This window comes from Ananas comosus, linkage group 16 (genome assembly GCF_001540865.1).
Source record: "Ananas comosus cultivar F153 linkage group 16, ASM154086v1, whole genome shotgun sequence".
Taxonomy (NCBI): Eukaryota; Viridiplantae; Streptophyta; class Magnoliopsida; order Poales; family Bromeliaceae; genus Ananas; species Ananas comosus.
Genome location: NC_033636.1, coordinates 10,195,431 through 10,222,689, shown reverse-complemented (window position 1 = coordinate 10,222,689; position 27,259 = coordinate 10,195,431). Strand labels below are relative to the sequence as shown.

General features: G+C 38.9%; 4 protein-coding genes across 5 annotated transcripts; 1 reads left to right on the top strand and 3 right to left on the bottom strand.

The window, feature by feature from the left end:
- LOC109722224 (probable inactive ATP-dependent zinc metalloprotease FTSHI 1, chloroplastic) lies at window positions 575-8,274 on the top strand. Of its 2 annotated transcripts, XR_002219417.1 has the most exons (16): window positions 575-1,543; window positions 1,651-1,735; window positions 2,244-2,678; window positions 3,031-3,084; window positions 3,513-3,578; window positions 4,017-4,112; window positions 4,215-4,343; window positions 4,589-4,641; window positions 4,820-5,015; window positions 5,154-5,268; window positions 5,499-5,773; window positions 6,023-6,106; window positions 6,213-6,325; window positions 6,426-6,675; window positions 7,152-7,411; window positions 7,478-8,274. XR_002219417.1 is itself a non-coding variant. In XM_020250173.1 (15 exons), exons 1-15 carry the CDS (start codon window positions 711-713, stop codon window positions 7,353-7,355), a joined length of 2,988 nt encoding a protein of 995 aa, XP_020105762.1. In that variant the 5' UTR covers window positions 576-710; the 3' UTR covers window positions 7,356-8,274. The 2 variants fall into 2 exon arrangements, 1 of the variants encoding a protein (XP_020105762.1); XM_020250173.1 differs by having other exon boundaries at window positions 576-1,543; window positions 7,152-8,274.
- On the bottom strand, window positions 10,526-12,661 carry LOC109721891 (aspartyl protease family protein 2-like). The gene has a single exon (XM_020249701.1). It carries the CDS (start codon window positions 12,595-12,597, stop codon window positions 11,044-11,046), a length of 1,554 nt encoding a protein of 517 aa, XP_020105290.1. The 5' UTR covers window positions 12,598-12,661; the 3' UTR covers window positions 10,526-11,043.
- LOC109722208 lies at window positions 17,235-20,891 on the bottom strand. The gene is made up of 3 exons (XM_020250153.1): window positions 20,733-20,891; window positions 19,264-19,452; window positions 17,235-17,682 (listed from the first exon to the last, which is right to left on the bottom strand). The coding sequence occupies exons 2-3, from the start codon at window positions 19,443-19,445 to the stop codon at window positions 17,496-17,498; spliced, it is 369 nt and encodes a 122-aa protein (XP_020105742.1). The 5' UTR covers window positions 19,446-19,452; window positions 20,733-20,891; the 3' UTR covers window positions 17,235-17,495.
- LOC109722207 (NADH-quinone oxidoreductase subunit B) lies at window positions 21,485-24,206 on the bottom strand. The gene is made up of 2 exons (XM_020250152.1): window positions 23,689-24,206; window positions 21,485-22,015 (listed from the first exon to the last, which is right to left on the bottom strand). The coding sequence occupies exons 1-2, from the start codon at window positions 24,084-24,086 to the stop codon at window positions 21,781-21,783; spliced, it is 633 nt and encodes a 210-aa protein (XP_020105741.1). The 5' UTR covers window positions 24,087-24,206; the 3' UTR covers window positions 21,485-21,780.

Sequence of the window (27,259 nt, the reverse complement as noted above, 5' to 3'; positions counted from 1 at the left end):
GGGTTCTGTTGTCCTATAATTATTGATCGATCTTTCTGAGTACTGAATTTAATCGGTTGCAAGAAAATGCATGCTCACACCATCCTCTTTGATCTGTAGTAGAATGCAACCAACTAGTTGTATTATTATACATTATTGTTGGAATCAGTTAAGTCATAGCATATTATCTCTCTCTCTCTTGCCCTGGTGCGAACTCTTTGAATGGCACCATCCAGATATTTACGAACTAATAAAAAGTTTGTGAATATAGCATTACTCATCGCCGAATTGCTTGTGTCACCACTTTAATAGACGCGGTGTTCCACATCATGCCATTTCCGATGAGTATTTCCGGGCACCTGAAGTACAATCGATGACTTGGCAACTTAGAATTCGTGCAATACATAATGGTTACGGCGCGATTTGTAAAATCTCCATCTGCGAAATATTGATTGTTACCTATTCAACGGTGGGAAAGAAACAAACTTTCAGACAGACCAGTTCTGCAGTAATAGGTCGCATTGCACCAACAAACAAGCGAAAGTTTTTGATGAAAATCCTAGAAGTCGCTAGCCCACTACGACTTGTTACCGACTTCATCATAAATAGCCATCTCCGTTGCTCCATCGGGAAGTCGGTCGTTTCCATCCGAAATATACACAAGTCGTCGACGAATTACCAGCGGTCGCCGAGTTCAAGCGTGCGTCGTCCCATTGTCACTACCGTTGCACATGCCCGCCCAAAACCCTCGAATTCGGATAAACCTGCGCAACCCTCTTGCCCCCATTTCCCAATCCCTCCCCTTTGAAACCCTAGAATCTCCGATGCCCTCGCATAATCCCCTCCTCTCCACCTCAATATCCGGCGCTAGGGCTTCCCCCTTCTCTCCTTGCCGCGCCGCGGTCACGTCCCTCTCCCGACCTCGGCAGGGTTCATTTCCCCTTCGGATCCAGCTCAATCCCCTCCATTTCGGGAGGAAAACCCTAATTGGAGCTCCACTCCGTCGATCCCTCGTCGTCTCCCTGAAGCTCGATGAGAATAGGGATGGCGGAGCCCCTTCGGGGGACGACTTTGTCACTAGGGTTCTGAGGGAGAACCCTACCCAGGTGGAACCCAAGTTCTTAGTTGGCGATCGACTTCTCACGCTGAGGGAGAAGCAGCTTTCCACTAAAGCTTCGGATTTTAGCTTAAAGCAGTTCGTGAAGCGCTTGTTGGGTGAGTCCTTCACTAAGAAGGAGGGAGATGAGGGTGGTGGTGGGAGTAAGCGAGGGGATGGATCGAAACCGGTGCATCTAAATGATATTTTGAGGGAGTTTAAGGGCAAGCTCTATGTTCCTGAGGAGGTGTTCAAGGAGAACTTGTCTGAAGAAGAAGAATTCGAGAGGAACTTAAAGGAGCTTCCTTTGATGAGCTTTGAGGATTTTCAGAAGCATTTGAAGGCTGGAAAGGTGAAGCTTTTGACGTCGAAATCGACCGCCGGGAGTCCTCTTGAAATTGGGTACAGGGATTTTATTGTCGACTTGGAGGAGATCCCTGGAGACAAAAGTATACAGAAGACCAAATGGTGAGATGATCAGTTATTGATTTGTTTCTGACCATCCTTTTGTAGTTTTGGCCTATCAATTTTGTTGTAACTAGTTAGTTCCTTGTGTATTTTAAAACTCATGGCAGGGCGATTAGGTTAAGTGCAAGTCAGGTGCAGACGGTCATGGAGGAGTACAAAGGGCAACAATACGAGATTGAGAGGCATACAATGGTCAGTTTTGTTTCCTTCCCCCCCTTCCTAGTTGAGTGCAATGTTTACTATAGGACAAATATTGATAGTATATTACCATTAACTATGTTAATTGGCCATTTGGTGTTTGTCTAGAAGAGTGATGACCTGAACTTTATGGTTTTTGGCTTCTCAAAAACATTTTTAGATTCTTAGATTTTAATTCATACATTGCTCTTCGTCATTCAACACAAAAAATGCATTGAATCTATGCTGATTTAAATCGTAAATCAAGCATTTGTGGTTTAACAGCAAAACATAGTAAATTTCTTGTAGTAAAGTCTTTACATAACAAACTTGACGAATCACACACGAAGAATTTACAATGATCTCTTATGATTTATGAACTTGTTCCTAGCTGAGAGATCGCACCTTGAATCATTCACTTTTGGTACTTAATAAATAACTGCAATTTTTAAGCTTGCCCTTTTTTTAATTCTGTATCTTTTTTTGTATTTCAACCTCTGACAAGAGGAGTGTGGTTATGCAGTCTTATGTTGGCAAATTACCTGAATACCCACATCCGGTGGCATCTTCTATCTCAAGCAGAATGATGGTCGAACTTGGGATGGTAACAGCGCTAATAGCTGCAGCAGCGGCAGTGATTGCTGGCTTCATGGCTTCTGCAGCTTTTGCTGTAACCAGCTTTCTATATGCTGCTACCATATATGTTGTGTGGCCTATCGCCAGACCGCTTCTTAAACTTGTGCTTGGTATAATATCAAATATCGGAGAAAGGATCTGGGATTATATTATTGATATTTTCAGTGATGGAGGGATCTTCTCAAAAATGTACGAGTTTTACACCTTTGGTGGTGTGTCTGCTAGTCTTGAGATGCTGAAACCGATAATGCTTGTTTTTGTCACCATGGTTCTTCTAGTTCGATTTACTTTGTCAAGAAGACCAAAGAACTTCAGAAAATGGGTTTTTCCTTCTTCCTGCTTTTCTTCCTTTTCTTGTAGAGTTTCTAACACTTTTGGGCTCTACTTGTCTCTATATGTGTTTTGAGGCTCAGCTCCATCTCAAGCAAACCGCTAAATCAACTACTAAAGCTTAGTTTCTGAACTACTTAAACAAGCTGAGGCTGAGCCTCACTGAGCCACAATTCAAAATATAAGCAAGTTTGTGTGCTGAAGCTCGTCTTGAACTGAACAAAATCGAGCCCATGCTGTTTGCAAGTACCTTGGATCATCAGCAACCCTAATGGCGAAGTATTTAGGTTGTGTATTGTGTTCACTTTTTTTCCACTTTACCTATTTATACATTTTTGGAGCAGGACATATGGCAAGGAATAGAATTTGGTCAATCCAAGCCGCAGGCACGAGTTGATGTAAGCTCTTACAGCTTAAATTCGTGTTTTTTTTTTATTGACATACTTAGAATTGTACCATAAAAATTTGCCTATTTACGTACGTATCTATGCCCTTGAAAATCTTCGTCTCTTAACATATATACTTGCACTTACAAAAATGTCCCTTTCTAGAACATCCCCTAATGAATTCGTTAACTCCCCAAAGTAAGAGAACGGCACTTGTGTAAAAAAATTCATGATAGTGATTTGTATGAAAATTCAGAGTTTATACGGCTAGTTGTAGAAATAGATGATTTTGCTGTGACATATATATAAAGCCTCCTTTCTTCTCATCAGCATATATTAGAATATTCATCTTTTCGATCTCTATCTGCCCCAACACTTACCGATTCTGATGTTCAGCTTATGCAGATATGTGACCTGCTTAATTGTTGCTTGATCTGTAGGGCTCTACAGGGGTGAAATTTAGTGACGTTGCTGGGATTGATGAAGCAGTGGAAGAACTCCTGGAGGTCTGATTTTGTGTAATTAATCACTTGAGGTTCTAGTGTGGTATTATCTTGTAGCACATCCTTTTCTTCTTCTTTTTTTTTTTGTTTCTAATGAAATGTTGGAGGCTCATTTATACAGTAGCAGATAGTTTCTCTGAAAATTCATCTAAGAAAAGATTTAAGCTCTATTTTTTTGTGAATCCTGAATAAGTGCATAATCCTGATGCTTGGAAGCATAAGGATATTGTTGTATACACAGAATAAGTGCAAATATGTAAGCATTTTCTTGCTTTGAGATTCAGAAAGGATCGAGAAATACCTATGCTGTCTGTTGAATAATTTATCTCTTCCTACATATTTCAGCTTTATGGACTGAATTAGTTTTTGTAATGTACTATTGTTTTAGACTTCATATTCCTTGTTAATGTGATTATTCTAAACTTTTCTCTATTTATTTAGTTGGTCAGATACTTGAAAAACCCAGAATTGTTTGATAAGATGGGAATCAAGCCTCCACATGGCGTTCTTTTGGAAGGACCTCCTGGATGCGGGAAGGTTAGTTGTCATGTGTATCTTATTGTTTAGTCTGCTTTCTAATAGGCCTTAATTTGTTATTTTATCATATATGATTGAACCAATTCCATACATTTTCTCTAGACCCTTGTTGCAAAGGCTATTGCTGGTGAAGCTGGTGTGCCATTTTATCAAATGGCTGGTTCTGAGTTTGTTGAAGTTTTAGTTGGTGTTGGTTCTGCTAGAATCAGAGATCTGTTCAAGAGAGCAAAGGTAATAATAAGATGATCCAGTTATAGTGTTTTTCTAAACACTGTTTTCACTGTTGTATTTTAATTTGCTCCAATAATGTCATATTGTTCCATCTTTACTTTTTCTATGGGCTTGGTATTTATTAGAGGCTGTTGATGTTGTTCAAATTCTTCAAGTTGTTGTTCCTTCTGGGTGGTGATTAATCTCAATATTTCTTGGTTTTGTTCACCACAATAAACACATTTACTATGTTTTGCATTGTGCAGGTAAACAAACCATCTGTTGTGTTTATTGATGAAATTGATGCCTTGGCTACTAGGTATTGCTGATACCCTGCCGGTCTTGGCGACAGTTGAATGCTTTCTATTAATAACTGTTCCTCAAATATTTCTCTCTTCTTTTTTTTTTTTTGTTCAATCTGTTTCCTTTTCTGTTCATGAAGTAGATTGTTTCAATAAATATGGGAGATTAATGCTTTATTTATTTGATATGACCAGACGCCAAGGGATTTTCAGCGAGTCTACCAACTACCTCTATAATGCTGCAACACAAGAGAGAGAAACTACACTGAACCAGCTTTTAATCGAGCTTGATGGTTTTGATACTGGAAAGGGCGTTATATTCTTGGGTGCAACTAACCGAATGGATTTGTTAGATCCAGCACTTCTTCGACCTGGTCGATTTGACCGCAAGGTCTGTTTTCTATGTCTATACAGCTTGGATATTTTGAAGGTTAATTTTCTGGTGGGACCTCAAGCAATATAATATTGCTGTGAGATACAAAGAGATCGTAGATCTTTGTTACTTATGTGTGGTTACCTCCTTTTCCAGATAAGAATTCGTCCTCCAGGGGTGAAAGGACGATTAGACATTTTGAAAGTCCATGCTCGCAAAGTCAAAATGTCGCCTTCAGTTGATCTATCAGCATATGCCCAAAATTTGCCAGGTAACCTACTCTTATAGATTTTGCTTAATTATCTTTTATGCCTTCAGCAGAAAGATTCCGCAAGGAACTATTTTCATCTAGTTCTCATAGGTTTTGGTGTCTCACTTTATTTCTTGCTATTAAAAATATACAGACGTTCATCCACTATAAGATCGAAAGGATGCAAATTACTGAAATTTGGGCGCACTCTAGCTAATTCAATTCTTATAGCAAGCATGACTTTGACTTAGGTTGGACGGGAGCTAAATTGGCACAACTGATCCAAGAGTCTGCTTTAGTAGCCGTGAGGAAGGGGCATGATTCGATTCTTCAGTCAGACATGGATGATGCTGTCGATCGCCTAACGGTGGGGCCCAAGCGATTGGGAATTGAGTTAGGGCATCAAGGGCAATGTCGACGGGCCGTTACTGAGGTTGGACTTGCAGTAACATCCCATTTGCTGAGACGGCATGAGAACGCAAAAGTTGAATTCTGCGAACGAATATCAATTGTCCCTCGTGGCCAGGTACTTTCTTTTTTCCTGCATTTCTTCAATTACAAAATTAGCCCCTCAAGTTTGTTCTGCTAACAACTGAGCTCTTTGTTAGTCTTCTATGTGAAACAAAAAAAGCTTTTTTAAGGATTAAACTGTTAACCATACACTTTTAATTGCATGATTCTTGGTTTCTTGTGCCTCAACAGTAAGGGAACAAAATTGTATTTTTCAGTACATTGAAACAAAAGCTAAGATAAATGTTTAAATCAATAATGGCAGACGCTCTCGCAAATAGTATTCCACCATCTCGACGAAGAGTCATACATGTTTGAAAGGCGACCCCAATTGCTACATCGCCTTCAGGTACTCTTAGTTTAGTTTGAACTTGGTTCATACATCAGAATTTGGTTACCTAATGAGTTCGCTAACATTTTTCCGAGTGCTAATTGGTGGTTGCTAAATTGAAAAGGTACTACTAGGAGGCAGAGCTGCTGAAGAAGTTATTTTTGGACGTGACACATCAAAAGCATCTCTAAAATATCTTGAAGACGCCACATGCCTTGCTCGGAAAATGTTATGCATGTAAAGTATCTTGTTTATTCATTATGTGGGAAGTTATTTTTCAACTTTTTATCATATTCAGCCACTATATGTTTTTTTTTTTCCCCACCTATTTTGACAGCTGGAACTTGGAGAATCCTATGACGATACATGGGGAGCCCTTTCCTTGGAGAAAGAAACCTAGTTTTGTGGGCCCACGCTTAGATTTTGAAGGATCGCTATACGACGATTACGGCCTTGTCGAACCTCCAATTAATTTTGACTTGGATGATCAAGTTGCTCAGAGAACTGAGGAACTGATGAGAGAGATGTATGGTAAAACAATGTCAATGTTGAAAAGGCATGTCGCTGCTCTTTTAAAAACTGTAAAGGTATCCTCTCTTCCTAGCACCTCTTTAAAGTGTAATCTATTTTTATATTCCTATTCTAGTGGCCCTAACCGGAGTTTGGCTTGTTATCTATCAAAAGTTAAATCTAATAGTAGCAAAACACAGTAATATTATCTACAGAAGTGTGTTATTAGCCACTCAAGGACTTATTTATGCCATTTAGCACAAAGTTCCATTTTTTTTCTTTTTTAATATTGCAATCTTGATCTACTTTTTTTCATCTTCACAACTTGGGACCAAAACATCCCTGGCTGAAATCTCTAATGCAGATATTCATCACCAGGTGTGACAAGGGTGTTTTGTTATATGAACAACGATTTGTCTAAATTTGCAAATTTAATGGGAAGTGGATCAAAGTTGAGTAGAGTAAATTTGGCACCCTTGACTTTGCGGTGCCAGATCTTCGGTTGATATTATAGCTTAAGACAATTTCACGGTTGCTTCTTTTCCCTGTGTAGGTTCTGTTGGACAACAAGGAGATTAGTGGAGAACAAATTGAGTTCATTCTAAATAGCTACCCTGCAGATACTCCTATAAAGCTTGTACTAGAAGAGAAAGATCCAGGAAGCTTGCCATTTTTCGATGTCGATGGGGATCAAAATATGGCCTTTTCCCCTCTTCTTCCTCTAAAAGAAGCAGCTAGTGACATTGCTGGCTCATAACTACTAACTGCTTAACCTCTTACTCAAAAGTGGCATGACCACGCAACCGCAGCAAGGTAAATTTGGACTCTCAAGTTTCATCTTTAGCCCATTGCAATACCTGAGAATTTGGGTTTCTTTAGTGCGAGAAAGGAATGTGTAGCAAAAGCTGCTAAGCATATCCTTTTGCTCCAATCAACATTTCTCGACAATATCATTTGGCTCGGTCGGACTTTTCCACCGCCTACTCCGCCAGTTTGTGATCGGGTGTAACTACTTGAATCGAGGCATTTTCTCTGCTGAATAATGTATATGCTGATATGCACTTTGGTTTCAACCGATGGACGAGCGTTTTGTCGTCGAAGAGGTACGAATGATAAAATAGTTAGAAGTAGTCTGTTTCTCTGTTACATGAAAGGTTATGCCGACTCGCTTACCGTAGAAACCCTAATTCAGGGAAGCTCTGACGGTTTTCTATTTTATTGATTTCCGTTCTTGATAATTGAGTCACCAGTGAATTAAAATCAGAGAGTGGTGTTCCTGGCATGCCTGTTTTCTCTCTCTCTCGTTGCTTTTGTAAGTTATTTGTGGGCTTTGTTTAATGTGAACTAAAGAATGAGGACCACTAACTGAGATGTATCTATTAATGCTTAATAACCTAATTGTTGACTTTAAAGTTAAATAAGTCGGAAGATATAAGTGGGGGAAAAAAAAAAAAAAAAGAGAGTAAAAGCTGATAAGATTCTCCTTTTGTTCTTGGAAGCTGAGCATGAATTTGATGTATGCCCATATCATGCTGAAACTGCTAGAGAGGTAGCAGATACATGAATTGGAGCCAGTTTAATGTATTAATGCGTGGTATTTGATATTGATTACTGAGTGTACAAATTATACCTTTATTTTTTCTTTTATTATCTGGAAACTTTTTTGAGTGCCCAAATATGGATGTTCCTAACCTCTACTGTATATTATGACTATGCTTTTTCTCTTCTTTTTTTTTCAGTATTTTAGATGCTGGTGATCATATCTGATGGGTTACTACTCTGATAGATTTTGTGTCTATTATTCTTGGAAAATACGGATGTTCATAATAAATATTAAAGGAGACAACAGCAACTGTTCACTTGGTATAACACTTGACTGGTTTTTCAAATTCATTTTTTAACTGGGCTTAAATTTGCCCCATGCTTCTTAAACAATCCCTTACAATAGAATTTCTTTGACTAGGATCTAAACTTATTGAGTGGTTAATTAACCAGAGCAATTTAATTTATTACGGCAAATTTTGCAACTTAATAACTTTTTTGGTTTGAGTGATGAGCCCATTTATGACCCGACCGAACCGTTACAAAAATGTGACGAAGCTCCACAACATTTTCCAATGATTGGACGACCCGTCTGACGCTGGATCTTGAACCGAGGCGAGGTGTGAACCGAAGCGGGGATTGAGATGCTGAGACCGAACCGCATCGGAGTGTGCCAGAGGAAGCCGACAAACAATCCCACCTATGACCTACCCCTGCTGCTACGCATGTCGAGAGGCAGAGAAGAAGACACGCGGAGACGCGGAGTCAAACAATCCCGCTTCCCCCCCATGTGCTCTCCTGCCCCGTCACCCATTCTCTCTCTCTCTCTCTCTCTCTCTCTCTCTCTCTCTCATAGCATTTTCTTTTAATAATATTTCTTTTCATATTTGGTCCCTTCCTTTTGATAAATTATTATTATTAAAAAAAACACTCACTATCAAAAATTAAAATGTCACCGACACAGGCAGTATTTATTATGACAGTAAAACATCCACACAATACAGCTCTAGTATCAATGGCAAAACTCAAAATATTCTATTCTTAAAATTAATAAATAATTTTCTTAATAAAATTTTAAAAAATTAATAAAAATATATAATAAATAATNTATATATATATATATATATATATATTAACTAGTACATACCGTACCGATAAATTTTCAACACGATTCCGTGCCACTACAATTAAATCTTTGCTCACTACATCTCCCCTCTTGGAAAAATTCTAAAATGCGACGTGTATATTGATAATGTGGCGTAACAAGCCAATCAAATATCTTCTTTTAAAAATATATATCCCAACATGATTATAAAAAAATATTTTTATTATACTTTTGTTTGAAAAGAAGAAATGTGATTGGCTTGTTATTGATGACGTAATACAAGTGTGACAATATAGAATTCCTCCTCTCTCGGGGGTGCACACTGTCACAGCCTTAGTGTTCTTAACAATCCGATTCAACTCGTTTCGCTAGTAGATTTGGGCCACTGTCAAGGAGAAATCAGCGGAAAATATTTTGTCCGTGACAACACGCTGTCTAAATTTTGATTAAAAAAAAAAAAAGGTGATACCACTAGAGGAAAAAAAAAAAAGGGGTTAAATATAAATTTTACACCTAAACAGAAAGCATTGCTCATTATTATCTGATCTCTACTCTTTTATACTTCATCAGCGTATATGGTCACCAAAAAATTAGTCTCGAATACAAAGTGTCTTTATTCTTTAATAAATGCTCGTAGGCCACCCTCGCACCTTCCATTTGAAGCATGATTCAATTCCCAATATGTATGGTGCTTGGACCAAAAAAAAAAAAAAGTACGGCGATATATCCTTTTCCTCGATATCAAATAGTACAATTCCTATTGTGATTAAGGTCTTAGGGCGTATTTAGTTCATAAGTGAAAAGAAAATAAAAAAATAATTTGAATTAATATTGAAATAAAAAAATAAAATAACAAATAATCTAAAACTATTTAATTCATTATTAAAATAAAATTCAGAAATAAACAATTAAAACACTTAAAAATTTGGAAAGAAAAATTTTAGAGTGATATTTTCAGCTAAGTTTATTTTTAAAATAAAATAAATGAAGCGGATAGCATTCTACCCGTCTCTAAAAAAAAAAAAAATTTTAGAGTGATTAAGGCAGTGGAAAGATAGATATTTATGAGAGAAAATTTTAAATGATTGACCCCTGGAGTAGATCAGAATTCAAAGTTAAAATTTTAATTATAAATGAACCGAATTCATATAAAACAAATAATAACTATCGAATCAGTGACTCCCCCTCATTTTTCATTCAGCCTCGAATCAAACAAGTAAACTGGAAAAACTCAAAACATAAAAAAGGGAAACGGAATTAGCAAAAAATTGGGAGGTTGGTGGCAGTAAAATTGTCGGTGAGATTAATGATCAAGGATTCAAACCACAACAATTCGCTGGAAACTCCCGGACTAAAACATGCATTACCTTACACCTTCTTCCTGATCTCCTTTTCTTCTTTTTTCTTTTTTTTTTTCTCCCCCCACCTTTTCATACTACTACTACTACTACTACTACTACTACTAGTAACTTAGAAAAGCCAAAGAAATTTGTCCGACGAGTTCACAGCGAAGCATCGTTAGATTTTGTTCCCCCCACCCCCCAACTTTTTGCTTTCTCTTTCCCCCACGTCCCCTTCTTCTATCCTTTCCATAAAAAGAAAAAGAAGCCCCCCCCAACCCCCCACCACCACTCTCATACTTTTTTTTTCTTTTCTTTTTTTTGACCCAAAAGCAGCAGCAGCACTTAAACAAAACGCTTGTAGTAGTAGTAAACTAAAGAGGAATAAGTAAATATATACGTACGTTGTTACGTATGCGTATACGGCGTTGTAGGTTGTAGAGGTTTGGGGTAATTAGCTAGCATCCCTTGGGGACGAAGCCGAGGCGGTCGCGGTCGCCGTCGAAGACGACGCGGAAGCCCTGCTGCTGGATGTTGCCGAGGATGGAGACGCCGGAGTCGGTGCCGGCGAAGGCGAAGCAGAAGGTGCCCTTCGTGTCGACGGGGATCAGGTAGTTCTCGGCGGGGAGCGACACCTGCGCGCCGCCGGCCAGGTGGAGAGCCACCGTCGGCACGCGCACCTCGTCCCGCCCGGCCAGGTCGTAGCACGTGTCGAACAGCGAGAACCCGCCCGCCACCTCCGCCGCCTCGCCGCCCAGCCCCGCCGCGGCGCCGGCGCGGAAGGCGTCCCGCACCGCGGCGTAGGCGGCGCGCGCGAGGCGCGTCACGGAGGTGCCCGAGTCCACGATGGCGCCGCCGCGCCCCGTGGACGGGTCGAGGCGCAGGTCCGTCGCGGGGACGCGGGAGCCGCCCACGCTGATCCCGTTCACCTCCACGTAGTAGAACGTCTCCATCTTGGGGTTCCGCACCATCGGGGTGAAGGCCGCGTCGGGCCCCGTCGCCGCCGCCGCGGCGTCGCCGAAGACCATGGAGGAGGTGCGCGGGGTGGTGGGGGTTGGGGCGGCGGAAGAAGAAGAAGAAGAGGAGGAGGAGGTGCGGTCGACGAGGCAGTAGGAGAAGCGGCGGCCGAAGCGGCGCGCGGCCTGGGAGGGGAAGGAGAGGGCGCCGCGGCCGAGGCCGAGGAGGCCCGCGGCGGCGACGAAGAGGCCCTCGTTGTCGTGGCCGCAGCCGAGGGCGACGCGGCCGACGCGGGCGCCGCCGGAGAAGGTGAGGGTCTCGGTGGAGAAGTCGCCGGTGGTGACGGAGCCGTCGCCGTAGGAGACCTGGTAGAGGCAGGAGCGGCGGCGGGGGTCGAAGATGGGGTCGGATTGGGCGTAGCAGCGGCGGCAGGGGGCGCACTGGAGCCACACCACGTCGCTCCCCGTGTCGAGCACCATGTACGCGGGCGACGCCGGGGTCCCTATCCCGATCCGGGTGAAGTACTCACCGCTGCCCTGGGCTAGCCCCGACACCACCGAGCTGCTGAACCCCCCGCGCCCCCGCCCCCGCCCCCGCCCCGTCGCATTCGCATTCGACCCACCCGACCCCGACCCCGACCCCGACCCCGACCCCGACCCCGACCTCGCCGCCGCAAGGGACGCACGGATCGCCGACACCCGGGCGGCGTCGCGGTCGAGGCGGAGGCGGAGGATCTCCTCCGCCGTGGAGTTCGCGGCCTCGGAGGCGAGGATCGAGTCGCGGTGGGCGACGCGGACCTGGAGGGAGGAGGTGGCGGCGGCGGTGGTGGAGAGGAGATCGCTCTCTCCCTCCCTTGCCGCCCCGGAGTCGACTAGGGTTTCGTCGAGGAGGTAATCGTCGCGGAGGGCGTGGGGCTTCTGTAGAGGGGTGAGCACCAGGGTTTGGTATTCGACGGTGCTCGCACCGCCGCCATTGGCGAGGAGGAGGAGGAGGAGGAGGAGGAGAGAGAGGGAGAGGAAGGAGCAGGGTGCGGTCACCGCCATGTGAGAGGACATGTGAACACTCTCCGCGGCTGAGTGGGGGAGCGAGAGTAAGGAGTGGGGGAGTGGGGAATTTACATTTATATAGGGAGATAAAGATTAATATAAACAGCGAAAAAAAAGAAAAAAAAAAAACCCCTAAAAAGGCTAAAATGTACGAAGACCACCCTGTTAGAAAGTAGATGGGCCTCTTTTTAAAACTTGTCTAAAGTTAAGGGGATATCAGTAAATTGTTACCCCTACTCCTAGCTTAAAATACGAGGGCTCGTTCGTAATTAATGCAAACGGTTTGGCCATTCGGGAGACATTTTCCAAGGGGCTAAAAAGGAGTGCGGTGGGAACCGTGAAGAACTAAATACGTTGAATGTGACAAAAGTGCCCTTGCCCTTGCTCTTGCTCTTGCTGTTGCTTAATCCGTATATTGTGTAAATAAATAAATTAATGTGGGGGCCTTAAATAATAATAATAATTATTATTATTATTATTTTATTAGGAGCATTATTTGCGGAGGAAGGGACTGTCGTACAATAAAAAAATTAGTTGGGGGTTTTAATTATTAATAATATTAATATTAATAAATAATAAAAGCAAATACCAAGGAGCTAGGTACGTAAGCGTTCGAGTTTGCGCAAATAAATAAATAAATAAATAGAGAGAGAATAAGAGAATTAGATTATTACTAGCAATGTACCCGCGGTTTGCTGTGTATAAGATGAATATATTTTTAATTATATTTTTAGAATATATATATAGAATTAGGCTGGAATACTATTAATAGTAAATTTTTTTTTTTGCTATCAAGTTTTTAATATATGTATTAAACATACATTTGTATCAACATTTAATTTCAAAAAAGTAAAATTTTCTGAAACAGAAAAAGTAATTTAATAATATACTTATTATTTGTGTCAGTACATATCATCTTTTTGTGTTATTTTTACCTTTTACTTTTCTTATTCTATTTAGGTTATTTTTGTCGACCAATGCAAGCAATGTCAAGAATTGGGAGAGTGTTTCAATTGAATTAATAATTAACAGGCAATGAATAACTCAAATAAAAATAATTAAAGGTCGATAAAATATTAATCAAATTAACATAGTTGAGGGTTTAACTCAAAGTGGTATTTAGTCGAACTCATTGACTGCACTGGCCAAGTGTGTATATATCTTATACACACCAATAAATTTGTACAATAGAGATGTTAAAATTAAATTTTAGTTAATTTAATTTAGTTTATAATATTTAAAATATCTATACGTGAAATTTTAGATATAGTTGTTAAAATAAAATTATATTTTTCTTATTGGATCCATGATGCCCCCATTGCACCAATAACTGAACATATGTCAACAAACAATAGCTCTTACTATTGAAAATTATTGCTTGCACCCAATGTATGTGTATATTTTATAAATACTGATAAATTTGTATGCTAGAAATGTGAAAAATAATATTTTAGAATAAATATAATTAATTAAATTTATTTCATGGCATTTTTATGTTTGTATATTAAAAAAATAAAATTTAGATGTATGTATTAAATTTGTTTAAGGATTTTATGATGCAATGGGTGCACCGAGTATATGGGCTAGATATGTGTCATAAAGCGAGAGGGCCTCATGACTCCTCATTGTTGAAAATTATTGCCTGCACCTGGTGTATGTGTACGATTCATAAATACCGATAAACTTGTATGATAAAAGTACCAAAAAAAAATTCTAAACTAAAATCTAATTAATTAAATTTATTTTATGATACTTTAAATATCTTTATATTAACAAATATAAAATTTAAATATATATATTAAAATAAAATAATATTTTTTAAGGATTATAGTGCACTGGGTTGGTCTACGGTGCACCGGGTGTATCGAGTCATTGAGTCGGACACGTGTCAAGTAAAGAACAATGCTCCACGGACTTTAGTAATAGATAGTAATAAATACTAGTAATAGTACAAATTTTTGGTATTATTAAATTTTTGATCGTTGGAGGAAAAAAACATGTAGCTATAATGATAATGATCTTTTAGAATTATTTGAATGGTGGTTGAATAGTATAATCTAATAGATAAAAAATGATTCAAATGATAAATCTAATGGTAACAAATTCGACAGTATTAAACGCTTGGCGAAAATTTGACAGTACAAAATACTTGATGCTATCGGTAGTATAATAATCGATATATATATATAAAGAGAAAGAGAGCGAGTCGAGCTACTATATTATCAATATTCAATAGTACCAAACTCTTAATACTATCGAGTTTTCTCCCGTTAGATCTATCATTAATCATTTCCATCAATTGGATTATACTATTAAACTAATCATCTACTCAATCCTAAAAAATTATTATTATTTCTAATCGAGAATCACTATCATATTAACTGTATAATCTTTCATCTGATAATTAAAAATTTGATAATATCAAAACCTTGGTATTACAGATAGTATATAGTTATATAATTTTTTATATATATAAAAGGGACGGTAAGTTTTTAAGGGATCTGATGCAGCATTGATTATATCTGTTGCGGTACTATGCCTGTCAACCACATTGTACCGCTTATTTAAGAAGGGTATCCTGTGAATTGACTGTTTTGCTCCTCAGACACTTCATCATTATACTAATATATGAAAAAATATTTTTATTTTGTTTTTTTTTTAATCAATTGTTGTTGTATTGACATCGAATACTCCGACGGTAGTTTGATATAATACCATCATTGTATGTTATTAATATACTTTAGTTTGCTTACATATAGGTTCACACACGCACAATAAGGAACAAATCAATATAGTATATTAAACTGCATGCATGCACGAATTGAACTTTCTCATATTATATATACAACTCATAAATACAGCATTCTTTAAAAAGTCGTAGCAGTACTCTAATAAAAGCAATGCTTTTTTTTGCGTAGCTTAGAATCTACTGACAATATTATTGTGTTATTAACTAGTCTAATTACCGACCGTCCTTAGCGCAAGTGGCGAAACAGTTTGATGGTTGATATGCAAGACCTAAGTTCGAATTCTAGTTGATTCACATTTTCAGCTAACTTTATTTCTAATTGAAATAAACGAAGCGGGTAGCATGTTAACTTTCTCTTAAAAAAAAAAAAAAAAAAAAAAGAAAAAAAAAACTAGTCAAATTCTAAATATAGCATTCGGGTTGAACATCAAGTCTCAAAAGTTGATTTACCAGCTAAAAGATAATCTGGTAATAATATTTTAGATACATTATGAGGTACACATAGCCTTATCCTTCATTGACCTAATTACCCGAGGACAAGGGTAAGTATCAAATAAAGAGGAGTTATGACATATGAGGACATTTATAAGAGAATTGGCCCTACTACTTTTGTCCTATAGAATTGCCAGGTTTGAATCTAAAGACATTACAAACCAATCCTACAAGCTTCAGTAGCAGGAGATAATTTGTGTGTGTGCATGTACAAGGATGTGGACATTATATGGATACGTAATAATCACCAACAATACCTCAATATTTCATCATTAATGCGTGCTATTGGGTTTTTTTTAATCTAGAATCATGCTATTCACCACAGACCAACACAAAAAAGGATCTGCGCTTTGTTGTGCTTGTTCTTGTGAGAATTCCGAAACTTTCTCTGGGTAGGGAGAGCACAATACCAACAAGAGTGGGAATAGTGCGAAATCCCAAGCCTCTCAGTGCTCTGTGATGGGGTTTTTGTTAGGTAGGGCCTTTCTCTAGTGGGGAACTTGATAAGGTTCTTATACATAAATAGGTCAATGCTTTTATCATGCTTTGTTTATTCTGTATGTGATGCTATATGATGCTACTGGAGGATGATATGGACTGTAGGAGGGAGTAGGATCATCAGACCCAAAAAAAAAAAAAAAAAAGGTTGAGGGAGAGTTGATAAGAAGGAATGATTGTGCGAATAGAAGCTAGAGTTCAGATTATAAGGTTAGACCTGAGCATTGACTGAGCCGGGCTGGGTCGGGTCCGAACGAGGCTTGATTTCGGACTCGGTTAATATCGTGCCCCGGAACCGATCCTGCGAGAAAGTTTATACCCAGTTCAAAAGCTCAAGCCCTCTCCGAAAATGGCTACACCAGGCTGATCAACCAAAGAAATAGTAAGCTCCGGATTTGGCCCAGAAGTTCTAAAACACCAATCTAAACCCATGTTCTAGTGTTAAGGGAGAAAAGAAAGGGAGGACGAGAATAAATATGAAGGAGAAATCCATGTTCCAGTACTTGATGAGTATCTATACTGTAGTTAATGGAGAATCTATACTGTACTAAATGAAGAATCTCTCCGGATGTGGACTTGTTGACTTGCTCTTCAAATTGAAGACAAAATAAGTAAAAAGAAAAAAAAAAGAGAGGAAAAAAAAAACTTGATCTTCAGGAGCTAGGCTGTAAAGTATCTTTTCAAAGTTTGTATCTCCCTAATGCTTCGTATGAGATACTACATTCATGACAATGTGCTCTGGAAGTAAATTACCACAAGCATTTACTAATGTCTCAGACCACATTCCTGCAAGATAAAGCATCTCCTGATCAGGATATTCCAGGTCGAACTATTGCAAATAGTAACATGTTGAGTTACTGCTGTAAAATTAACCTCGGAAAACAAAAAATCCTAGGCCAGAAAAAAATAAAAGGGAGAGAGAGAGAGAATTTGGAAAGTAGGAACCAAATATAACATTTAATAGATAGAATAACAAGAGATGCCAATCAAGCCCGCAAATTATTTGAGGTAAAGGATGTTTGTCTCACCGGCAACCAGGTCCAAAAATCTCTTGGGGCGACAAAATTTCGCAGGTGAAATGAGATAAAACTCCTTAAATCATCCGACGAACAATTACACAAGGAAAGAGATATAGTGTGTAAGACCAGATATCTAACCGGGAGACAGCTCAAACATAGTAGCCGGTGAAAGTGAATCCTCTCCCCACAATCTCGCCGACGCAGAACCAGGCGTACAGCTCGAGCCCGAACAAGGCCGCAATGCCGGCATCCTCAACCTTGAGCTCCTTCCTGTTCCTCCATATGTGTTTCACGCCATCGAGCTCTTTCCAGAATGCCTCATAACGGCCAGGAATGCTGTTAAAAGGAAATGTGGTGATTTACAGCAGCTAGTGAATGTTTTAGTACATATGTTAAAAAAGAAGTTATTGCTGCATAATGGCATGAAATGAGTTAGCACAAGCGAGGAGATTTATCAAATTCCACCACCAACGAAGTGATGTTACATGAAATTTGGCAAGATATATGCCTACTAACTGAACATGGGTTAATCCGTCACTATGCTAAGTAGAACCAAATCGCCTCAAACAATTTGCACTGAAATAAAGGGGTTGACATCCAATTGACACTTTTGGACACAAATTAACATAGATGGACTCAATATAAGCAAGTATCAATTAGCTCTATTGTTGTGTTATCAAAGCATTAGTACTATATCAGCCGATGTCCTAGGTGACGCGCCTTGCACAAGCTATGCAAGATGAGTACTGCATAGACTCTGTTCATCTGCATGATTGAACTGTGACATTAAATTATCATCCTATTTTCTCAAATACTAGCCAAACAAAGTTCAAAACAGAAATTGTCCAGAGAAAAGTTGCCCTTGATTAAATATTCTTAGCCACAACACAAGAAAAGACCATTATAAGTCGAACACGAGATTACTAATACCGGCTCAAAAGCCAATCAGGCGAAAGTCACACAAGGGTGTCTATTCTCATCACTCGGTTTCATATTGTGTGCACCCAACATGAACACCCTCGGTTGAGAATAAACATTACCTTGAATCTACCTCTAATATCTGTTTTAGAGGTTTCGACACAACCCAATCCGTCAACCTTTCGCCACGAATCACAAGTCCTCGTCTCTCATGAGCCTTATTCTCCTATGGTTTACTATCCTAGGGTCTCCTAGGTCTGCCTAAACCATTCCCATTTTCTACTTTATGCTCTGATACCATCTTATCTATCACGCCCCGCGCCCCGCGCCCCGTGCCCCGCCTATTTGGTCGGGTTCGGGTATGTTAACAGACCGCCGAATGAACAGGGTTTCCCTGTGCCGCGGACAGAGTCTCCCCTGTACGTCCAAGGACGTTAATAAGCCAATAAAATGTCACAGAAAACAAAAGAGAAGTCCATTGAAGTATCTACGTATAGAGACCACTACAGTATGTCATCACTTATCAAGCTCTAGAAATGCAACTCTAATTACGTGATGCAGACAATCAGTACTCTTGAGGAATCATACAGCTCAACACAAAGTGCCATCTAGGAAAAGGAATAAAAAAGAAAAGAAAAGAAAAAGAATCGATGAACAACGAATATGAAACGCAGAAGAGAAGTGCGCTAAAGTTTGCCGAAGGAGAAGAAGATAGTAATATAAAAGGAATCACAATACATAATTTCAAATGGCTCTTGCCCAATCATTCTTCCCAGAAGATGCAGGAAAACATTTGATCCATTCCATGTAATCCATACCGTCGATAATTCACAATCAGCTAAAATACTATTAAGCTAATTAAACTCCACTCATGCAACAATAATCTTCAATCAAACATCACAATTCTGTAGTAGACAACTAAAGGAAACATGTATCATTAATCATAAGCATTTGAACAGAAGATAGAAGTCTAAATTTTAGAACAAAGTGAGCACTGACCTTGCAAGGCGTGTGTAAAAGAGCTGCTTTGACAATTCTTGGCACTTTTCGACCGTGGGTGGATCAACAATGTATTTCTTGTTGTTCTCTAACAGTTCCTTATAATAAGCACACCCATGCTTCGTCACAAATTGCGAGGCTTGAGCTGCCTTTGATCGAAGCTGATTCAGCTTCGATGCCATCTACTCACTAAAAACCAATTCAACAACAACAAAAACGTGGTTGCTTCTATCATTCTCAACGCATAACCAAAATATATATATATATAGATGAAAAAAAAAATGGAACGAACAAATAAAGGAAAGTCACATCCAGAGGGTACCTACCAAAAGAGGAACTCAAAAGCAAACATAAGTGATCTTAGTCAATCTACATTGATAAATTTTGGAATCTAAGAGTTTAAGACAAACAAAAGTCATCTAGTAAATAACAACTGCTCTCCAATGTGATTGGGAAATTCTGGAAAGTATCATAAAATCCTAGATATGAACAGATCATCAATGAAAAAAAAGGCAGAAAACAAGGATTTGAATAATAGATTTCAACACATCTAGATTCAGAAGGACCAGAAAGAAGAAATACGCATTGATATGTTATATCAATATCTACATCAACATTTATTCTTGTAAGTAAAATGTATTAGGCCGTTTCTTCTCAACCCTCTTTTGGCAGTTCTTGTTATTTTATGAATTTATCCTTACATTATATATTTAACTCCCGTAGGATCATTTACATGCTCATTTTCAATATTATAAGTCCTCGCAGTTAAATGACAATCAAAAGAAAAATAAAAAAAAGGGTGAAATGTACAGATACTAAGTACTGCCAAATATTTAGATTTAGCCCCAGAACTCCTCGCTCAGACGCTTTAGTCCCTGAACTTTATCGTGTATTGAAATTGCATTCTTCGCCACAATCAACAAAAAATCCCACAACAAACCACACTTTCCCTCGAAACAATCTTTTTCACCCTCTTGTTTTAACTACACTGAGACATGGGAGCATTTTACGAAAGATCAATAGGAGCTTTTTCCTCCGGAGTATCCTCAGCCCCCCAACACAAAAAAAATAACCAAGGAAAGCAAGCTGAAAAGTAGATCAACACTGAAATGATTAGATCTACTTTAAAAATATTGCTTTTACTGCGTAACCTTGCAATATGATTGATCTAAGTATGTTTATAAGAATTTTGCACTATCTCTAATTTATCGACAAAATATTTTCAATCTAACAACATATTATGCTATTTGGAACGAATACCCTCTAATTCTTCTAATGTAAACCATCAAATGCTAACCAAATATAATGTTTCGATAGTTAGTATCAAAATTTTTAAAGCTCGGATCTCCGTATCGAAATGCTCCATAGTTCTAACAAGGTCAACACATTTAAAAAAAAAAAAAATAGAAATCGAGTGAAAGATAAGTAAGTCAACTACCGATCGCATATCCAACGAAGGATCTACTCACCTGGTCCGAGAATTGAGAGGAGAAGAGCACGAGATGAGGGCGACGAATCGATCGGAGAGAAAACGAGACGATGAGCTACGGCGGTGAGAGAGAGAGAGAGAGAGAGAGAGAGAGAGAGATGATTAGGGTTTGTCGTGGGCCGCAAACTGAGCCGGCCTGTTTAGGTGAAAATGTAGGGAGACCCCCCGCAACTCCATGCTATTTCGAAGTGGATCCACTACATTTAACATCGATTTGAAAATTTGCAAAATTTACCAATTTCAATAGCTAGTTTTCAGCTCCATTAAAGAAAATGACTTAAATTCAAATAAACGACAGTTGAAGAGTATCAATTTTAAAAGATAATAATTCTAAATGGTTTGTACTCGACAGGTTCTTCATACAATTTTTTTTTTCGTTTACAATCTAGCTACAATATCGGTTGTTGTTCCTTCATAACAAAATCAAACTTGGAAAGTAGCAGCGATCATTGATCCAGCCTATTAAAAAGCTGGACTAAACTCGAAACGATGTTAATGCACAATCCAAGCATATCAGCTCACAGGCCTATTTTATATATTAAAACAAAATCGAAATTTCTCTGTTAGAAATAAAAATTCGCAAACAAAACTCAGAAGCAAAATCCCAAATATCTGTGCAGCTTTCGAAATGAAACTTTCAGACGGCGGCATTCATGAAGATCAAAAGCATGGTTGCAACATCTTCTGCCAAGTAGATATGGAATCAAAAGCACAGCTGCAATGCGCGCATATATGCAAAACCACCAACTATGCAAGTATCAACAAATTAAAATCAATCCTTACGGATAGAAGGAACAGAACAGCAAAAAAAAGTTACAGCCATATACAGTGTGTGTTTACTTCATATAAGAAGTAATTTAATAATAACACATAAAAGAGGTTCACTTTGACAGACAAGTCTCCAGAGAACTTTCAAATCACAACACAAGTTTACAAAATCCAGCATATAGCTTTTTTTTTTATTTCAAGCGGAAATGACAGACCCAAGGAAGTAATTCATAAAGGTTGAACCGATAGATCAGCTGGTTTCACTTGGTCCACCAGACAAGGAAATCTTTGCGCCTGTTGATCTTCTTCTGGAGCTGAAGGACACCATAGAGCAAAGCCTCGGCAGTCGGTGGACATCCAGGGACGTAGATGTCGACAGGAACTATGCGGTCACAGCCACGAACGACGGAGTATGAATAATGATAGTATCCTCCACCATTTGCACAGCTTCCCATCGAAATGACCCACCGTGGCTCAGGCATCTGGTCGTAAACTCTGCATAGAACAAAGGGATGACATTATAACATCAGAGTTAGAAAACACAGGAGCAGAGTCAGAATTATTTCTGCTGGGGAGCCACATTGCATAGTAAAGAAAGTTGCAAAAGATGTATCATATGTAGATGAGAAATATAGTATGTGACTACGGAAGCACAAAGCAATGGGGTTGTAGACATCTAGTGTACCATGAGAGAGCAATATATCATGTGTAGAGATATATAGGTCTAATGAGTATCCGTTAAGTCGGAGAATAGAAATACATGCATGAAATATATAAGGCTAGTGATCAGTGAATTAAAATTGCCCAGACTTAACAGTAGTTCACATTAATGAATATGGAATCACAATTCTCAAGATAAACCCCCAGACGTAGAAATAATCCACAAGTGAGATAAGACATCATGTCAATTATAGAGAAAGAATAAGTTAAGCGCAAAATGAAACCTAATCCAGTGAACATGAAAACAAGCCAATCAAACTTTTCTTTCCAAGACCAGAAAATATACTTGCTCTAAAATTTATTAATCCATATCAGCGATTCCAAAGATACTCCTATAGAAGCAGAACATATAGATCTCCTGTATGCTGTCATACTTCTTAAAACATAATAAGATACTTTGTCAGTTAACGCTAACAAGAAACCTGAATTGTCAAACCAGAGAATGAACAGAAAGAGTCTCGAATCTAAAATAGATCTAACGGAGTCAGAGCATACAACAGAGTTCAATCAAGTTCACGAAAAAAAAATGTAAAAATTGTACTATCCTTAAAAAAATATAAAAAAAAGCTAAGCGACGCATGCTAATAATTCACTCTGAGTTGTTTTATGTAGCTTGCTGTTCGAAAAAACTTCTTCTGTTTCCAGATGTTAAAGCGAGCTATCCTACTACAAGAGAACCTAGTCACTATCTTTGCAAAGCAAAGAATCCGCATCTGCTAGTTGATGCATAGTCCAAATAAGGAAAACATTCCTCAATTCAATACGTCTGCGTGCCCTTTACCCTTGTTCAGAGAAAAGGTGAACCTGAAAAATCTACAAGCTGATGGACAAAAAACACAGTTTAACATAAGCATCTTTGATCCAGAAGAGGATTTATAACTCCGCATTCAGCAGAGTGAGTAAATCAAAAAGCTTCTACTTAGGTGAATGTCCAGGATTACCGAACAATCGATCCAAGACAATACAAGGTCAGAATTGTGTCTTTTCTCCAAAAAAATCCATCTAGATTGGCAAGTAACTTGAGAAAGCGTCACTTTTATAGTTGCCTGCATAATGCTATGAATAACACTTAAACACAAACATTTCAAGCAAAATAAGATCTTCTTAAATCATCTAAAACGAACATTACTAGCCATGATCAATTGGTAATTTTGAGAACTCTTTGTCTAACTAAGTTCTTCTCGATAAAAAGAATTTGAGAACTGTTCATCTAACTAATTTCTTCTTAGTTTAATTGAGAACAAACACTAGGAAATAGTCGAGTAGAATCCCTATAGGGCTAAGCTCGTTTGCAGAAGAGAAATTCACAATTCAGGGAACTAAGAGATGGGAAAAACAAACAGATCACGTGATTTGTGCCATCAAACCCCTTTAAATTAACAACTGTAATTAAAAGCACACCAATGATAATAAATTTACAGGAAAATTTGAGAAATTAGGGCTTTTACTTTCGAAGAGCCGGGGCCATCTTGTTGGTGAGGGTTCCTGCGACGATCATGCAATCGGATTGGCGAGGGCTAGGGCGAAAGATCACACCGAACCGATCGAAGTCGTAGCGGGCGGCACCCGTGTGCATCATCTCCACGGCGCAGCATGCAAGCCCGAAGGTCATGGGCCAGATGGATCCCCTCCGCGCCCAGTTGAGGAGATCGTCCACCTTCGAGATCACGAACTCCACCGCCTTCGGGAGCCCGGTTGGGGACGGCGACGCCGGGGGCGGCGCCCGCGCGTACGGCGCCGGGAACGCCGATGCCGACGACGACGCGGCGGCGGCGGAGAAGGGCGCGGCGGCGGATCTCTGGGCGGAGAGGAGGGCGAGGCGCGCGGTTCGAGGGAGGAGCGCCATGGATTGGATGGTTATGGTTAGAGCTAGGGTTAGGGTTAGGGTGTGAGGAGGGGGGAGACGATGGGGGAACGTGGATGATCACGATGGGCAAGCGAAGCTCGCGGAAATAGTGGCAGAGGAGAGGAGCTACGTGGACTCGAAAAGCGACCTCGAAATTTGACCGCATACTGATTCGAACCGCCCTAGTGAGATCCCGGTTCCATTTGGTCGGTGTTGAGGAACCACACCGGTGCGAAAGTAGAACATGTTGCGTGCACAAGGTGTACAGAAACATCTCGTACACCGAACTTTTTTTGCAGTATACGTATTCAAATCATAGGGCCCGTTGAGACTAGAATATCCTATTTCCATTGTGATCAGAAATTGGGACAAAAATATATAAAAATATATGTATTTATTTTTTAACATGACTATAGATCTACCGATGTTTAATAATTATGAAGATAAATAATATTTTTTTACTCAAAATCCTCCATTACACACAAGGCATTAAATCCATAATCCTAGATAAAGGCAAAATAATTAAGATTTATAGTATCAAAGAATATGTATTTTATAAATTTAGAATGATCGGTATTAAGTCTTCTAGTAATTCCAACTAATTATAGAGTGGCCATTTTTATTTTTATTTTTTTTGAGTAGGTAGCACGCTATCCGCTTCGTTTATTTCATTTAGAAATAAACTTAGTTGTAAATATGAATTAACTAGGATTCGAACTTAGGTCTCGGGTACCAACCACCAAGCCCTTTGCCATATGCTACCCGCTTCGTTTATTTCATTTATAAATAAATTTAGCTGAAAATGTAAATCAATTAGAATTTAAACTTGGACACTCTGGTACCAACCACCAAGTCCTTCGTCACATGCGTTAGGAACAGTTGGTTCTATATATCAATTATTAAGCTCTTTAACACATGCGATAGGGATATATAGAGTTGAGCTAGAATACTATCGATAGCAAACGGGCTCCATTGCCATCCATTTGTTTTCGATGATGGAGTCTCCAAATCGACGAACGGCACCGTTGAACATGATGTATACCACTTGAAGTGTTTAGAAATCAAATTTCATATATTTTCGAAAGTGTTCTCTTATCCATCGAGTGGACACAAAAATGAACGGCTGAAAATAAATATTCTTTAAAAAATGATGATAGGAGTCTTGCAATCAATATCAAGAGTATAGATCTTGTTTTAAATAGTTTAAAGAATTTTCTAACAAAAATTTAATTGATTTGGATATATCTTTACGCCATTAAACGAGAAAATACTTCATATCGACTATTAAAATTACAAATTTTGAAACCCTTTGATTATTAGGCAAATGATGTCGAAAAGATTTGAAATTTGATTTCTAAGCACTTCAAGTGGTATAGATCATGTTCAACGGTGCCGATCGTCGATTTGGAGGCTTTATCATCAAAAATAAATGGATGACAATATAGCCCGTTTGCTATCGATAATATTCTAGCTCAACTCGGGATATATATAGGCCAATTTGCATAAAAAATTCACTTATTTTGGGCTTTTGCAAAACCGGGCCACCTTTTTCGTTTTTGCAGATTCGGTCCACTTTTTCAGCAAACTGACCAAAATACCCTTTTTACTTTTTCTCTTTCCTCTTTCTCTCTCCTCTTCGTTTCTCTCGTTCTTTTTTTTTCTCAGCGGGCATAGCGTATGGCAAAGGGCTTGGTGCGTCTGGTACCTGTTCTCGTCCTTTCCCGCCCTTCTCATCTCTCCCTCTCCCTCATTCTCTGCCGCCTCCGACGACGATGCATCTTCGCCGGCGCCGACGTCGACACCGTGGAGGTCACTGCGGCGCTACAGGCTCGGAGCTGGGGTCCTTAGCGGTGTCGTCGCCGGCACCGTGGTTGTTGGCAGAGAAGGTGACAAAAAAAAATTATAGAAAAAACAGAAAAAAAAAATAAAGATAAAAAATTATATAAAAAGAAGGATGAATATCAAATTGTATCGTTAACTGCAAAAAAAATTATAAGTTGCACTATTAAGATGTAAACTGCAGTTTTAAGATGAAAACTACACTCTTTAAACAAAAATTACACTCTTTGAGAAATATTTACACTGTTTCTCTTCTTATTACACTCTTTTATGTATAAATAAAATAAAAAATAAATGGACTTGATGAATTGGCCTGTAGCTTTCCTTTGAACCCTGTACTTAATTATCTCATCTGTTGTCACAAAAACATCACACTCAAGTTAGACTCAAGCTCACAAGATGACGAATTCCAGAGCACACAGTGGACTCCTCGAGGCTTTTTGCAGAGTCCCAGTAACTCCACCAGTGATAGAAAAAAAAAAACAATTTAGAAAAATCTGAAATAATAAATATTTTTTTAAATTTGACTAATTAAGAGGAAGTGTAGTAGCTAAGAATAATAATTCAGACCAAACACAGTTTTTTAGTTACACCAAGACGAAAGATGAAAGGTAAATGATAAAACAGCAACTCAAAAGAAAAAATTGAAAAAAAAAAAAAGGGAAAAAGCTTCAGGGTCACCAATGTGACGGTGATATAACACGTTTAGGGCTCCGACATGCGGGCCCCACATAGCATTAGGTGTGGCCCACATGTCAGTCTCAATTACCGTAAGGGAAAACTTCAAAAATCGCCCCGTGGTTTCGCAATGTCTCACTTGAGTGCCTGTGGTTTAAAGTATATTAATTTGGTTACCCCGTAGTTTTATTTTTATCTTTTCTATAGCTTTTTGGTTAATATTTCGCTAAATTATTTACAAAAAAACTTCAAATACCTACCTAGATTTATCGAATATTTATTTTAGTACCCTTTAATTTTAACTTTGTCACTGATTTAAGCAAAAAAATAGTAAAATTAATAATAAAAAGATAAAAATGAAACTACATGATACCAAATTGATATATTTTAAACCACACGGCACTCATCTGAGAAAGTGTGAAACCACAGGGGTTTTTTTGAAGTTTTCTCTCACCGTAATAAACAACAGTTACACCAAAGACAACATCGATCGGCTTATACACAAACCGAGTTAAAAAAATTTTAAAAAAGCATTACACTTCTTTATTAACTAAAGTTTATATTCCTATACTATTCCAATATTTTAACTTAGTCCTTTATTTTTTATCTAAGCATTGTAGACTTGTAGTCTTCAAATTTTCACATCTCCGTTCTAA

What these genes read in the sequence shown, in the direction of transcription:
- LOC109722208 (XM_020250153.1), bottom strand. Translation starts at nt 19,445, where the DNA reads ATGGCATCGAAGCTGAATCAGCTTCGATCAAAGGCAGCTCAAGCCTCG. An exon ending in TTTTACACACGCCTTGCAAG is followed by an intron (nt 17,683 to 19,263) that starts GTCAGTGCTCAC and finishes TCCTTTTAACAG; the next exon opens with CATTCCTGGCCGTTATGAGG.
- LOC109722207 (XM_020250152.1), bottom strand. Translation starts at nt 24,086, where the DNA reads ATGGCGCTCCTCCCTCGAACCGCGCGCCTCGCCCTCCTCTCCGCCCAG. An exon ending in ATGGCCCCGGCTCTTCGAAA is followed by an intron (nt 22,016 to 23,688) that starts GTAAAAGCCCTA and finishes TGTTCTATGCAG; the next exon opens with AGTTTACGACCAGATGCCTG.
- LOC109722224 (XM_020250173.1), top strand. Translation starts at nt 711, where the DNA reads ATGCCCGCCCAAAACCCTCGAATTCGGATAAACCTGCGCAACCCTCTT. An exon ending in CAGTGGAAGAACTCCTGGAG is followed by an intron (nt 3,579 to 4,016) that starts GTCTGATTTTGT and finishes CTATTTATTTAG; the next exon opens with TTGGTCAGATACTTGAAAAA. An exon ending in GCTCGGAAAATGTTATGCAT is followed by an intron (nt 6,326 to 6,425) that starts GTAAAGTATCTT and finishes CTATTTTGACAG; the next exon opens with CTGGAACTTGGAGAATCCTA.
- LOC109721891 (XM_020249701.1), bottom strand. Translation starts at nt 12,597, where the DNA reads ATGTCCTCTCACATGGCGGTGACCGCACCCTGCTCCTTCCTCTCCCTC.